The 15,542-nt window shown below is 59.4% G+C and overlaps 2 protein-coding genes across 2 annotated transcripts; both read left to right on the top strand.

The window, feature by feature from the left end:
* Positions 1-5,935: 5,935 nt before the first annotated feature.
* LOC120393553 (leukocyte immunoglobulin-like receptor subfamily A member 2) lies at positions 5,936-10,005 on the top strand (the record flags this gene model as incomplete). The annotated part of the gene is made up of 5 exons (XM_039518180.1): positions 5,936-6,085; positions 6,312-6,347; positions 7,275-7,565; positions 8,393-8,677; positions 9,743-10,005. Coding segments are annotated over exons 1-5 (906 nt in total), but the record flags the coding sequence as incomplete, so codon positions are not given.
* A 1,169-nt stretch (positions 10,006-11,174) lies between these two features.
* LOC120393554 (immunoglobulin superfamily member 1-like) lies at positions 11,175-14,873 on the top strand. Its single transcript, XM_039518181.1, has 4 exons — positions 11,175-11,375; positions 12,287-12,559; positions 13,625-13,915; positions 14,343-14,873. Exons 1-4 carry the CDS (start codon positions 11,231-11,233, stop codon positions 14,345-14,347), a joined length of 714 nt encoding a protein of 237 aa, XP_039374115.1. The 5' UTR covers positions 11,175-11,230; the 3' UTR covers positions 14,348-14,873.
* Positions 14,874-15,542: the final 669 nt, after the last annotated feature.

Raw genomic sequence — 15,542 nt, 5'->3', positions numbered from 1 at the left:
CGCCTGGCGATCGAGCCCTTCCTCTGTCTCCTCCGCCGGAGGTTGACGGGGTTGGTGCCCGGAGCCGGAGCTGCGGCTGGTCCTGTCGGGCGACGCCAACGATGTGCTCCTCGTGGTCCAGGACCCGGGTGACTTGGCGCGGTGGAGGCTTGCCAGGCCATTTATTCGCGGCCTCTCCGCCCGGGTCAACTGGGTCAAGAGCTCTGGCCTGGTGGTAGGGGACGGGTGGCAGGCGAGCCCTCCCACCCGCGCTTCAGGCCATCCGGTGGAGCGCGGGTCCACTGCTCTATCTCGGCGTTTACCTTTCTGCCACGCATCCGTCTCCGCCGGAGAACTGGCATGGTTTAGAGGGCGGGTGAGGGCGCGCCCGAAATGGACAGGACTACTCCGGTGCCTCTCTTCGGGAGGGCGCTGGTGCTGAATCAATTAGTCCTGTCCATGCTCTGGTACCGCTCAACACCCTGGTCCCGGCCCCGATTTCCTGGCCAACCTCCGGACGGCGGTTCTGGAGTTCTTCTGGCCAGGAACGCACTGGGTCTCTGCAGGGGTCCTCCACCTGCCCCTGGAGGAGGGGGGGCAGGGCCTGAAGTGCCTGCGCACTCAGGTCCACGCCTTCCGCCTCCAGGCCCTGCAGAGGCTCCTGTACGGTGTGGGTAGTCCGGCGTGGAGCGTATTGGCACACACCTTCCTCCGCCGCTCCGAGGGCTCCGATACGACCGGCAGCTCTTTTCTCTCCATCCGAGAGGTCTTCCGCGAGACCTCTCTGGGCTGCCGGTCTTCTACCAAGACCTCCTCCGACCTGGAAGCTCTTTCAACGACCAGGTCCGTGGCGGCCACCGTGGGGTCGATCTCTCGCGAGCCCCTGCTACACAACCCCAGCTCCGTGTGCAGGTGGCGGAGTCTCGCGGTGCGCCAGAGGCTGGTCTTGGCAGGAGTCACCAGGGTCGGAGACCTCCTGGACTACGACCGGGAGACTGGCTGGATCCCCTGACGCCGCTCAGCGCATGGGGCTCTCCAGCCTTCGTACTTCCGGCGCGTACTTCAGGAGGTGAAGGCCGCTTACTGCCCGCTGCTCGGGTTTACCTCGACCGGGTCCTGCGAGAGGCACGCCCGCCCACCTTCCACCCCGGGCCCTGTGGATCTTTTTATCGGGCCCCTGCCCCGTGGCCCCACTCACCCCCCTCGCCCTTTCACTGCAAGCCGGCTGCCCGATCTGCAGCCGGGTTTGTTCCAGACCGCGCCAAGAAAACAACTGTACACGCTCGTGCTCCACACGCTTCACTACCTCACCTCGCCCCGCCCGACACGAAATGGCGGGACCTCCTGCCACCTCTCGAGGGTGAGGAGCCCGGTGGGCCAGCCTGTATTCTGCCCTAGTCCCGAGGCCCGCTGGGGATGTCAGTTGGCGGCTCCTTCACGGGGCCGTGAGCACGGGCGTGTACTTGGCGGTTTACCCCTGTCCCCAACACCTGCCCCTTTTGCGGCATGAAGGAGACCCTGGCGCATGTTTATTTAGAGTGCGCCAGGTTGCAGCCCCTGTTCCGGCTCCTCTTGGATCTCCTATTGTGTTTTTGGTTGCACTTTTCCCCTCACCTGTTTGTCTATGCACTCCCTATCCGTGGCCCCACGGTCGCGGGATCTCCTTGTCAACCTCCTCTTAGTCCTGGCCAAACTGGCCATCTATAAAACCAGGGAGAGGAGGTTGGCCGATGGGATTTCCTGCGACTGTGGGGCCTATTTCCGCTCCTCCGTCCGTTCACGCATCCGGGCGGAGTTCCTCTGGGCGGCGTCCACTGGCTCCATTGACGCCTTCGAGGAGCAGTGGGCGTTGTCCGGGGTTCTCTGCTCGGTGTCCCCATCTGGTTCCCTTCGTTTAGCCCTGTGACCTCACTCCCGCTCCTGTTTTTTTTCATTAGTTGTCCCACGTACTTAGTTGGTGTCCCGGACCTGTGGATCCTCTCCTTAGGCTGGGGAGGTCTTTAGTAGGTGGCTTCGCCGCCACTTCCTGGATACTAATAGGACCAGACTCCTGGACCCCACCGGTCTGGGTCTGTCACAAATAGGAATGGTTCGCTTTCCCACACTGGTTTGTCTAGGAACTATGTTACCTTTTAGCAGATGATTGGTAACTGTTTGCAGTTCAATGCCAAGACCGATAGAGAACTCAGCTAGATCAGGGCGCACAGGAAGCTGAGACTTTTTTTTGGCTGCGGCAAATAGTGAATGTGATTATTGGCAAACACAGTCCTTACATTACCTTTACATTTCTCTACTGGCGGGTTGCGAACACTTTTAAAACACTTTCCCCCAAGAATGAACACACACCCAGAGCCCATTACACAGCACTTTGGTCTCATTATTCATTTTATCACACGTACAGGAGTCTAGTGAGATGTCTTTGCTACAGGGCTTTGGAGCAACAGGCGTGGATAAGCCTACCCGCTTTTGAGGAGTCCACTTGGTACTACTTCTGGTGCCCAATAGCTTCCCTCCCTCCCCAGCCCACTGGCTCGAGGTCCGGGGTAGCCAGAAGGATCCCAGGTGCAATCCGGGGAGTGGGCTAACTTTCCATAGCTTTGCGTCCAGAGCCTGTTGGCGTGCGATGTTAACAACCATTTCTTCACTTAACAAATTTGGTCTCACCGTACTGGAGACAGACTGCATCCATTTATATCGATAGGTATCAGACAATGATCTTTTCCTTTGCTCTAACAGATGCATCAAAACCTTACTATTTTCTGAGATTACCTAAACATCGTATATTCTAAATATCTGCATTTCTGTACATTCCACAGCTATCGCAGGATGTTTTTTTACTTTCATTTGTTTTTGTAATAGGTTGTTCTGTAGCTGTGTCACGGAGTATGGGGGAGTCAGGGTCCTGCACCCCCGGCTTCCTGCGATTCACCATGACTCTCCCTCAGGCCAGTCTCCCATCCCCCAATGCAGATCGTCCTCCCAGGCCAACACCCCACACTCAGCACTTACAGCCCACAGTAAGAACAGTCCCAGTTCGTCACAAGCTGGTATTAGCTTTTTCTGATTTTCTGAACGACAAAAATAACATTTTTCTACCCCTTTCAGAGTGGCATTGATTATTGCTTAAAAGATTCCTTTCTTTTACAAAGACCCTTGCTGATTGTAGGCAAAACAGAGGAATTACCCCCATATTTTCCTGTGTTTCTGGTCCATAGGCAGGCCAGGCTTTAATGGCTTCTACTTTTTAAGGGTTATGGGGAAATTATCCCACTGTTTAGTCATTAAATCCATGAGGTGACGTACCTCAGTTTTTCTTCTTATATAGCAGACCAAGTTTGTAATGTTTTTCCTGCTGTGTTAAGCTTTAATTTTATTCACAGGTAATAGTTGAGAAGCATCATTACCATATTACCTTAAAGGATTTTTCCAAAAATCATACACACTAGTCATTGTTACAGGGGTGCTTATTAACATGACATTTATTTCAATGTTTAATATAGACAAGAACATTAGCGTCAAATCTATTAAAGGGATCTTGTCATACCAGGCCTTTTACGTAGGCAATTTGTTTGCTGATATAAAGATATGTCCTTTATTTGCAGCTTCTTTTGTGCTGGCGTTCTCACCTTCCTTTATCAGTTAGGTAATTTGCATCCACACAGCCTTGCTTTTGGATTCAAAACCATCAGCAGAGCTCAGAGAACACACAGATCTATTGCTTCTCTTTTTGGAGCCCTAATAGGATTTTAATTCAGCAGCATGTTTCATTTGCATTTCTTTTACCCCTTTCTACAATATACACTGCACATGTCCCAGGGAAAATGCACATTCCTTCTATACTATAACTTTTAAAACATTCGCCAGAGCAATTTTTACAGAAGGTGTAACTGTTTCTTTTGTTCTTACAGAGTTTCCATGTACCCTTATCAAAGTGGCAGTGTGATTACACAGAGCCATTTTAAGGGGCGTGTATAAGCCAGGAAAGTTCCCCACAATAGCGGGACCCTTCCCCCGCTTACACTAGGAGCGGGGTCAGCGGCCGCCCTGCCTGTCCGTCCGGAGAGTGAATGAACCGGTTCCTCCCCCCACAGCCCGGATGGTCTGGACACAAGCGGCTCTGCTCCAGTGACTCCCGAAGGAGCGAGACTTGGAGCCGGGCTGACTCCGGCTGTTGGCCGCGGTCGGTCAGCCCCCGTTTCAATAGACAGGCCGGGTGTGATTCCTTGGCCGGGGGTTTAACCCGAAAGCTTTCCCTGTGAGCGGCTGCTGCTGGGCGTTTGCCCAGGAGCCGAGTAGAACCAGGGCTCGGTTTGAAACGAGCCCCGGCCCCCGGCCTGGGTAACGCTGGCGAGGGAGAGAGTTTCCAACCCCCCTGAGGGCTCTGGGCCTGTGAGACCCTCTGCAAAGAGCAGCCGGGTATGGGAGTTTGGAGGACAGGCCGAGGGTGGGGCGGGGAAGGGATTAGAGGGGAGATGGGCTGAGATCAGGGAGCGAGTGGGAACAGAAATTCGAGGGGAGACAGAAAGGGGGTGGGTGTTGGAGGGGAGATGGGAGAGGGCAGTGTGGGTTTGGGGGGACAGGGATGAGGGGGAGGTGGGTGGAGGGTTGTGCAGGGAGTGGGGTTTGAGGAGGGACAGGACGGGGCAGACAGGATGGGGATTTGAGGGAAGATGCGATGTCTATATAAACAAGCCTGTGTCACATCCCTTTCTTGGGGTCTGGCCACATAACCCCTGACAGTGTCTCCCCCAGCTCGGGAGCAGGGTCTCTGTGGGGGCATTAGAAGGTCCCTGGGTCTCTAGGGGCTGGTGACCCGTTGGGGGCCCGGGATGGAATTTCTCTTCCTCTCGTTTTCTTTTGAACCTGGTTTATTTAATTTACACGCTGAGAAAAGCCCCTTAGAACCAGGCGTTACAGTGTAAAGCCGCCATCACCGCTCAGCTATGGCGCAAGGGGCAGCAAACCCAGGAGTCCCCCATCGCACCCGCTCCTCACACGGTGCCACGGCTCGTGTCGCAGGCGGGCAGGTTGGCAGGGTGAGAGGGAAGGCTGCAGAGTCAAACCCTCTAGCACCAGGAAATGCCGTAGTTAAGTTTTCCTTAACTCTGCCCCCTTTAATTGCATGATCATGTATTAATTTTAACTACATGGGTCACAGGTGCAGGGTGCAGGCAGGCTGCCCCAGGACTGCAGCCAGAGAGAAGGACTCCCCGTGCCCCTCCCCAGCCCTCTTCCTGCCGGCAGCAGCGAGCTCTGGGGTAGGGACCTCCTTCTCCCCCCTGGCAGCACACTCACCCCCCCCACCATCACTGCACGTGCTCCTAAGGCCCCTCTCATGTCCAGGAATCCCCTTCGCCTCCCTGTGGTGGGTGCCATGCCGGGCAGGGGGCTGCCATTACATGTGCGCCTCCTCCTCTGCTGCTGCCCCTCACCGGGGCTGCCCCTTGCCCAGCTGGGGGAAGAGCAGTGACTGCGGCGGGGGGGCGGCTATACTGGGGAGGGTCCCACCGGAAAATGAAAGGGTCCAAGGGGGAAGGGCTGCCTGCCCTGTGGCGGCAGTTAATGCAGGCAGGCAGCATGGAGCTGCAGGGGACGGGGAGAGACCAACGCTCTGCTCCGGGACCCAGGGAGGTGCATGGGGGGCAGCAAAGTGGGGCCGGGGCACACTCAGGGGAGGCAGCAGGTGGGGCAAGGGGAAGACCTGGCCCCGAACATTCGTGGAGCCGGAGCCCCTGGACCCTCAATATTGCTGGAGCCAGGAGGAGGAGGCAGCGAGGGAGAGAATGATCCATTTTCTTGCCGGTAGCTTTTCTTACTGGTCCTCCGTACCGGCCGGTACCGGCTAACTTTCACCTCTGCCAGGGTTGCCTGGGTTTTGCAGGGACCTCTGCTTGCTTTGCTTGCTCTAGATTTCGCCTGCAGATTAGAGACAATGTGTGATGGACCCAGGAAGAGACGACACATCGTGGACTTCCTGTAGCTGGAGCCACCAGCTGAGTTCCTCATTTGGGGCTCGGTTGAGTTGGGCTTCGGGGTGTTGGTGGCAGCGCTGAGGGGCCCCTGGCTGCCCCCGTCATGGCATCTGCTCTCACCGTCCTCCTCCTCGGTGAGTATCGAATAAAGCCAGGGTGTGTGCCCATGGGTGCCATATGAGACCAGGCTGTGTGCCCATGGGCAGTGGGGGGTGGCAGAATCTGAGTCCAGGGCAAGTGTCCATGCAGGGAAACTGACGCCAGGGCATGTGCCCGTGGTTTGGGGGTGGGGGTCTGAGACTAGAGTGTAGGATCCAGTTGCTCTGGGTTCTGGTTATTAACGAGCCGTCTCCCCTCCAGGCTGCTGGCTGGCTGGGCGCAGCAGAGTGTGGGGAGGTGAGTGTCAGTTTGTGGGGAGGACGATAACATCAAGGACGGGGGAGGGGATGCATGGGGTGGGGAAAAGAGGAACTGAGCCCTGAACCTTCCCCCAAACTCAACCCAAACTCCCCTGTGAGCTCAGACCCATCCCGGCCCCGCTAGGGAATAACTAGGAGCCGAATCAGGCTCGTGGGGTCTGATGAAGCAGACGGGAACCGTCCCCTCGTTTGTCCTCTTCCACCCCCCACCCCCCAGCTGTGAGGATCGGGGTTGGGGGCGGCAGGTGGATTTATTTCGGCTCATACAAACGCTAACAGGGCCCTGTCTGTGGGCTCTAGATCCCCTCGGGGAACCGAAACGTTCACGGTCAATGCAGCCATGGGGAGAACCCCCCAGATCCGCCCCTGCCCCCAGATCCACCCCCAACAGCTCCCTCCCCTGTACTCACAGCCCCTCCTCCGCCCCCCATCCCAAGGCCTGGGGAACGGTGGGTCTTGTGAGATTCCTGCCAGTCACAGACTCTATTTCCAACCCCGGGGCGGGGGGCAGAGCTGCAGGGGGTAGGGTGACCAGACAGCAAGTGTGAAAAATCAGGACACGGGGTGGGGGGTGGGGGTAATAGGAGCCTATATAAGAAAAAGCCCCCAAAATTGGGACTTTCCCTATGAAATCGGGACATCTGGTTACCCTCGCAGGGGGCCCAGTGGTCAGGCTCCCTGGCTGGCCTCAGGCCGGGGAGAGAGGCAGGTGATCTCTCATGCAGCCGGGTCCTGAACTACGTGTGGGTGAACCCTCTGCCCCCGAGCCCCATGGGCAGGCAGTGCCAACCCTGGTATGGGGAGAGACTCCTAGAGAGGCCGAATGACGGATGGACTGAATAGGGGAAGGGAGAGGTGGGGGGCTGTGTCTCCCCGTTTAACTCCTGTCTCTTGTTGAGAGCAGGGCAAGAATTTCTCAAACCCACCCTCTGGGTGAGCCCCAGCACGGTGGTGGCACTCGGGGGAAGCGTCACCATCCACTGTGAGGGTCGGTTCCCGGGCATGGAGTTCGTTCTGCGTAAAGCTGGATACCCGAACCTGCAGGTGCAGACGGTGCCTAACGGGACCGTGGCTGAATTTCCCATCGCCAACGTCAGCCAGGAATATGGAGGGAGCTACACCTGCCACTATCGCTCCATAATGCAACAGAATCGCTCATCCTATCCCAGCGACCCCGTCGAGATCATTGTAGGAGGTGAGGGACCCGGGTTCCCAGCCCCACACCCAGCCAGACCCACAAGGGGTCTCTGCAGGGATGGGTCGCTCAGAGCCAGGCTCTGCCCTGATCCCTGGGCCCAGCAGAGGGGCCCCTGGCCAGGAAGGGGGGATGGAGTCACCTGGGGGTTCCCCAGCCAGTGGGGAGAAGCAGCCCCTGGAGATTTGGGGCAGAGGAAGGCCGGGGGCTGGGGCTGCTCTGGCCTAACACAAGGCTGTGGTCACCCGGGCCGGCAAACGTAGCTGGAGCTGCTCAGCATCGCACGGCTGGAACTGGAATCGGTTGGCTGGCTGGGGCTGACCAGGGAGTGGGGCTGTGCCGGGGGTCCTCTGGCGACGGGGGTGGGAGGCTGTCGTGGGGTGCTGGCTGGCCGAGGTTTCTCTGGCCAGGGAAGGGGGTGGCGAGGTGCACTCGGGGCTCCTGCCACTAGAAGCGGGGCCTTGTGCAGTGTGTGTGTGTGTGGTGGGGCTGCAGGGCCAGCATCCTGGAAAGGGGGGTCCACCCACCGCCCATGGGGGATGGAGTCATTGGGGGGAGCAGCAGCCACTGGAGATTGAGGGAGGGGGGATCCCTGTCCCTTGGGGACCTGCGGAGCAGGGGGCCTTTCCCAGGGGGACACTCCCCATCTCGGGGGACACCCAGAGAGCTAGGAGCCCAGGGGCTGCTCAGCCGGCCCTCCCCAGTCCCCTGGAAACCCAGTGCTCAGTCGGGAGCTGTGCTGGGGAGGGGGCCGGTGCCTGGGTCATCGTGTCGGCCCCTCCCCTCCAGGGGTCTGCATCTCACGGCCTGTCTGCTCCCCACTGCAGAGCCCAGCTACCTCAAACCCACCATCTCTAGGATCCCCAGCGAGGGGGTTTCCTTGGGAGGATCCGTGAGCATCTGGTGTAAGGGGAAGCACCAGTTCATGCGGTTCGTGCTGAATAAAGATGGACGCCATTTCCAACCTGTGGATTCACGCGGGGCTGAGGCGGTGTTTTCCATCAGCAATGTGAGCCGGGATCACCGCGGGAACTACAGCTGCTCCTATCACAGCAGCTCCGAGCCGTTCAATGTGTCATACCCCAGCGACCCCATGGAGCTGGTGGTGAGAGGTGAGGGGCCCGGCTCAGCGTCCCCGTTCCCAGCCCCACCCCCAGCCAGACACTCACGGGCCTCGGTGCCAATGGGACACTCAGAGCCAGGCTGTGCCCTAAGCCCTGACCCCACAAAGGGGACGCCCGGCTGGGGAGTGGGGACGGAGTCACTGGGGGGTTCCCCAGGCAGGGGGGAGCAGCAGCCCTGGAGGCTACTTTAACGCTGTCCCCAGTTTGTATGAACCATGAGTTGCTATTTAATCCCGTGATCCCAACCCCTCTGTTCTCCAGCGCCCACCTGAGGCAGTGCCCCGGCTGGGGCTGAATGAGGCAGGGGCTGCAGGAGAATCAGTGGTTTGGTGGACATGGCGCTGGGCTGGGACCCAGAAGATCTGGCCCAGCTCCTGGAGCAGCCACAGACTCTGTGTGATGGGAGCACGTCTTGGTTTCCAAAAGTGTCCTTCATGGTGGGGGAGCCTCAATGTTCACGGATCTCAGGATGAACACCCACAAACCGAGACGCCCACAGTTAGTGGAGACCTCTGCAAACCCTGGCCTCAATAGCGCTGGATCCCTTGTGCTGGGGGACCATGTAGGGCCCCCGCCATGATCAGGGCCCCATTGTGCCAGGCGCTGCATAAACACAGAGTGAAGAGAGAGTCCCTGCCCCTGGGAGCTCAGTGAGGAAAGTGAATCTGTCTGTGCCTCAGTTTCCTGCTCTGTAGAGTGGGAGGCTGACTCCCTTGTTGTGTGATGCTCGGGGCCTGTGGTGCTGGGCGGTGCCGGGCACCAGAGACCAGCCCGTGAGTCGCTCTGTGCTCGGGGGGCTGGATGCAGTGAATGAGGCAGGGGTCACACACGGGCATATGAGGTTCCCAAGCACTAGGGAGCCGCGGCTCAGTGTATGTAGCGCTGGGAGCCCAGCTCGCAGGGCCGGGATTCTGGGTGGGGGAAACTCTGGGATCTGGGAGAGAATCTCTGCCCTGGGGGCCCCTGGATCTGCCCATGGCTGGGGACGGCTGGGGAGGCAGGGGCTGGGTGGGTGCCTGGGTCTGGCTCTCACAGCCTGTCTCCTGTGCGCAGATCCCAGCTTACCCAGACCCAACATCTCCCTGAGCCCTACGTGGGTCATGGTCCCAGGGGCAGACGTCACCATCCGGTGTCAGGGGCAGCGCCGGTACGTGAGGTTCTTCGTGTACAAGGCTGGAGACCGGAACCCAGAGCAACACATGGACCCTGCTGGGGACGGGGCCGAGTTCCGCATCCCCAGCGTGGGCCGGCAGCACGGAGGGAGCTACAGCTGCAGCTACCGGCCCCGGTCAGAGCCCTTCGTCTCCTCGCAGCCCAGCGACCCCGTGCAGCTGGTGGTAGCAGGTGAGGGGCCCGGCTTGGCTTCCCCACTCCCAGCCAGACCCTCGCGGGAGGCTCCAGGCTGCTAGGACGCTCAGAGCCAGGCTCTGCCCTGAGCCCTGACCCCGCAGAGGGGACGCCTGGCCGGGTAGTGGGGACGGAGTCACTGGGGGTTCCCCAGCCAGGGGTGAGCAGTAGCCCTGGAGGCTACTTTAACGCTGTCCCCAGTTTGTATGAACCGTGAGTTGCTATTTAATCCCATGATCCCAACTCCTCTGTTCTCCAGCGCCTGCCCCAGGCAGTGCCCCGGCTGGGGCTGAATGAGGCAGGGGCTGCAGGAGAATCAGAGGTTTGGTGGACATGGCGCTGGGCTGGGACCCAGGAGATGTGGCCCAGCTCCTGGAGCAGCCACAGACTGTGTGTGATGGGAGCACGTCTTGGTTTCCAAAAGTTTCCTTCATGTTGGGGGGCCTCAATCTCCAGGGATCTCAGGCTGAACACCCACAAACTGAGACGTCCACAGTTAGTGGAGACCTCTACAAACCCTGGCCTCAATAGCGCTGGATCCCTTGTGCTGAGGGACCATGTAGGTCCCCCGCCATGATTAGGGCCCCATTGTGCCAGGAGCTGCATAAACACAGAGTGAAGAGACAGTCCCTGCCCCTGGGAGCTCAGTGAGGAAAGTGAATCTGTCTGTGCCTCAGTTTCCCACTCTGTAGAATGGGAGGCTGACTCCCTTGTTGTGTGATGCTCGGGGCCTGTGGTGCTGGGCGGTGCAGGGCACCAGAGACCAGCCCATGAATCGCTTTGTGCTCAGGGGGCTGGATGCAGTGAATGAGGCAGGGGCGACATATGGGTATATGAGGGTTTAAAGCACTAGGGAGCCGCGGCTCTGTGTCTGTGGGGCTGGGAGCCCAGCTCGCAGGGCCGGGATTCTGGGTGGGGGGAACTCTGGGATCTGGGAGAGAATCTCTGCCTGGGGGCCCCTGGATCTGCCCGTGGCTGGGGCCGGTTAGGGAGGTTGGGCTGGGTGGGTGCCTGGGTCTGGCTCTCACAGCCTGTCTCCTGTGTGCAGATCCCAGCTTACCCAGACCCTCCATTTCTCTGAGCCCCACTGGGGTCACCGCCCCAGGGGCAGACGTCACCATCCGGTGTCAGGGGCAGCGCTGGGACGTGAGGTTCTTCCTGCACAAGGCTGGAGACCTGAACCCACAGCAACACATGGACCCTGCTGGGAACGTGTCTGTTTTCCGCATCCCCAGCGTGGGCCGGCAGCACGGAGGGAACTACAGCTGCAGCTACCGACCCCGATCAGAGCCCTTCGTCTCCTCGCAGCCCAGCGACCCCGTGGAGCTGGAGGTAGCAGGTGAGGGGCCCGGCTCCACGTCCCGGCTCCCATCCAGACCCTCGTGGGGGGCTCCATGCTGCTATTATGCTCAGAGCCAGGCTGTGCCCTAAGCCCTGGGCCCAGCAGAGGGGACGCCCGGCCGGGGAGTGGGGACGACGTGGGTGGGGGGTGTCATAGTCCAGGGAAAGCTCTGCCTTCCCTGGCTGGAGCCGCTGCCGAGGGACGCTGGGCTGTGGTTGGCCAGCTGGCCGGGGCCAGGGGCTGGGGTCACCCAGGCTGGCTGGCGCCGCTGGGGCTGCTTGGCATGGCATGACTGGGGCTCGGGTTGGGTGGCTGACCCTGGACTGGGCTGGGGCTGGCCAGCCGGCCGGGGGCTGGGGTCACTCGGGCTCGCTGGCGTGACTGGGGCTCAGGTCGGATGTCTGGCTGCGGCTGACCCGGGACTGGGGCTGTGCCGGGGGTCCTCTGGCGGTGGGGGTGGAGGGCTGTCTCCGGGTTCCGGCCAGCCCGGGGGTTCTCTGGACGGGGGACGGGGTGGCGAGGGGCACTCAGGGCTCCTGCCACTAGAAGCGGGGCCTTGTGCAGTGTGTGTGTGTGTGGGGGGGGGGGGGGCTGCAGGCCCAGCCTCCCGGAAAGGGAGGTCCACCTACACCTGCCACTATCCCATGGGGGATGGAGTCACTGACAGGAGCAGCAGCCACTGGAGATTTCAGTCCGAGGGTTGGGGGATCCCTGGCTTCAGGGCCCCATCTCGGGGGACACACAGAGCTCTTGGGGCCTAGGGGCTGCCCAGCCGGCCCTCCCCACTCCCCTGGAGGCCCAGCACTCAATGGGGAGCTGTGCTGGGTGGGGGCCGGTGGCTGGGTCACCGTGTCGGCCCCTCCCCGCCCAGGGTCTGCGTCTCACGTCCTGTCTCCTTCTGCTCCCAGAGCCCACTCTGCTCAAGCCCTCCATCAGCCCCAGCGGGGAGGTCTCCCTGGGGGGATCTGTGTTCGTCCTGTGTCAGGGGCTGCACTCAGGCGTGCGGTTCGTGCTGAATAAAGGGGGACGCCATGTTGCACACGTGGATACGGAGAAGTCGCAGTTTGTGTTTCCCATCAACAGCGTGCAGCGGGAGCAGGGCGGGAACTACAGCTGTTCCCATCACAGCAGATCGGAGCCGCTGACCAGGTGGAGCGACCCCGTGGAGCTAGTGGTGAGAGGTGAGGGGCCCAGCTCGGCGTCCCCGTTCCCAGCCCCACCCCCAGCCAGACCCTCACGGGGACTCGGTGCCAATGGGAGATTCAGAGCCAGGCTCTGGCCTGGGCCCTGACCCCGCAGAGGGGACGCCCAGCTGGGGAGTGGGGACGGAGTCACTGGGGGGTTCCCCAGCCAGAGGGGAGCAGCAGCCCCTGGAGGCTACTTTAACGCTGTCCCCAGTTTGTATGAACTGTGAGTTGCTATTTAATCCCGTGATCCCAACTCCTCTGTTCTCCAGCGCCCGCCCCAGGCAGTGCCCCGGCTGGGGCTGAATGAGGCAGGGGCTGCAGGAGATTCAGTGGTTTGGTGGACACGGCGCTGGGCTGGGACCCAGGAGATCTGGACCAGCTCCTGGAGCAGCCACAAACTCTGTGTGATGGGAGCACGTCTTGGTTTCCAAAAGTGTCCTTTGTGGTGGGAGGACCTCAGTATTCAGGGATCTCAGGCTGAACACCCACAAACCGAGACACCCACAGTTAGTGGAGACCTCTGAAACGCTGCCTCAATTGCGCTGGATCCCTTGTGCTGGGGGAGCATGTAAGGCCCCCGCCATGATCAGGGCCCCGGTGTGCCAGGCGCTGCATAAATACAGAGTGGAGAAACAATCCCTGCCCCTTGGAGCTCAGTGAGGAAAGTGAATCTGTCTGTGCCTCAGTTTCCCGCTCTGTAGAATGGGAGGCTGACTCCCTTCTTGTGTGCGGCTCGGGGCCTGTGGTGCTGGGCGGTGCCGGGCAGCAGAGACCAGCCCGTGAGTCGCTCTGTGCTTGGGGAGCTGGATGCAGTGAATGAGGCAGGGGCCACCCACGGCCATATGTGGGTCCCAAGCAGTAGGGAGTGGTGGCTCCGTGTCTGTGGGGTTGGGAGCCCAGCTCACAGGGCCAGGATTCTGGGTGGGGGAAACTCTGGGATCTGGGAGAGAATCTCTGCCCCGGGGGCCCCTGGATCTGCCCGTGGCTGGAGCTGGGCGAGGAGGCTGGGGCTGGGTGGGTGCCCGGGCCTGGCTCTCACAGCCTGTCTCCTGTGCGCAGATCCCAGCTTACCCAGACCCAACATCTCCCTGAGCCCCACTGGGGTCGTGGCCCCAGGGGCAGACGTCACCATCTGGTGTCAGGGGCAGCGCCGGGACGTGAGGTTCTTCCTGCACAAGGCTGGCGACCTGACCCCACAGCAACACATGGACCCTGCTGGGGATGGGGCCGAGTTCCGTATCCCCAGCGTGGGCCGGGAGCACGGAGGGAGCTACAGCTGCAGCTACCGGCCCCGGTCAGAGCCCTTCATCTCCTCGCAGCTCAGCAACATCGTGCAGCTGGAGGTGGCAGGTGAGGGGCCCGTCTCCACATCCCGGCTCCCAGCCAGACCCTCACGGGGGGCTCCATGCTGCTAGGACACTCACAGCCAGGCTGTGCCCTAAGCCCTGGGCCCAGCAGAGGGGACGCCCGGCCGGGGAGCGGGGACGACGTGGGTGGCGAGTATAATAGTCCAGAGAAAGCTCTGCCTTCCCTGGCTGGAGTCGCTGCCGAGGGACGCTGGGCTGTGGTTGGCCAGCTGACCGGGGCCTGGGGCTGTCCTGTTTCTAGGATATCCAGGCTCATCAGCTGGAGGGGGGCGGGCTCCCCCTGGCAGATCGTGGGGCGCAGGGACTCTTTCCTGGGCCCCCCGTCCCGCTGTCCTGTAGTGCTGAGGGGCAGGGCTGATACATGGGGATCTGGGTCGACTCATGGACAAATCGGCTTCGTGTCTCTACAGGATAAGGACCAGCCCCGAGACAGAGCAGATGAGACCCCAGCTCTGCTTCCCACCCTGATCTACCTGTGCTAGGATTCAGGACTCCTGGTTTCTCTCCCCTGCTCGGGATAGGAAGTGGTGTCTAGTGGTTACAACAGGGGGGTGAGGAGGTTTTAATGTTGTACTTTTTAGTTATTTTCCTAATGATAAGTTGATTCTCATTAGTTGATAACCATGAAAACGGTTAATTGGCAACTCAATAGAGTTTTTACGCTAAATCTGGTGCTTTTTCTCTTCCTTACCATGATGGGAAACTATAGCTGTGCACATTGATTTCAGCAGTTCTATGGAGTAATTTACATTTCTTCTGTCTAATTTTTACATTTTGATTATGTTGGAAAATGGCAAATGATTCATTTATTTCCTAGATGATGATGATGGTTTTTTACTTCTGATTTGTCCAAGCTCTGTTTGGATGGAAATTCAAATGCACAGAAACAGCATTTTCAATATGTTTATTAATTAAATAAAATGTCAAAGTCAGACTCAGGACTCACAGTTTGTCAGAGCACTCTGTTTTATTAGCACAGCGCTCTGCTAATAACACCCAGATAATGTGAGCACCATGCAAGACACAAACTATCTCAATTTATACAGATCAAAAGGAGCGAACTTGACAAGGTTACAAAGAAAGCAGAACTGACAAGTTCACCGGAGGCTAGACATACGTAGTTAATTTCCTTGCCAACTTTTACCAATCTCCGGCTAATGTTTCACCATTAGCGCATTGTCTATGCCTTAATGTTCTTCTTCGAGTGATTGCTCCTATGCATTCCAGTTAGGTGTGCGCGCCGCGCGTGCACGGCTCTTCGGAACATTTTTACCCTAGCAACTCTGGCGGGCCGGCTGGGCGCCCCCTGGAGTGGTGCCACTATAGCGCTGAATATATACCCCAGCCGGCCCATCCGCTCCTCAGTTCCTTCTTACCGCCCGTGACGGCCAGTTGGAACAGTGGAGTGCTCCGTTCACCTCCACAACCCTAGTGTTTCTCCATTGCATAGTGTATATAGTTGGTTAAGTATAGTTAAGTTAGTTAAGTAGTTTAGTTAGTTAGTATAGTGAGGGGAATTAGGGGGGTTCGCCCCTCTTTTTCCACAACCAGTGCGGGCTCATGCCCAAGGCACTGGGGTTTAAGCCCTGTTCGGCTTGCCAGCGGCACAT

This window comes from Mauremys reevesii, unplaced genomic scaffold, assembly GCF_016161935.1.
Source record: "Mauremys reevesii isolate NIE-2019 unplaced genomic scaffold, ASM1616193v1 Contig23, whole genome shotgun sequence".
Taxonomy (NCBI): domain Eukaryota; kingdom Metazoa; phylum Chordata; order Testudines; family Geoemydidae; genus Mauremys; species Mauremys reevesii.
This window is presented reverse-complemented; position numbering and strand designations above follow the sequence as displayed.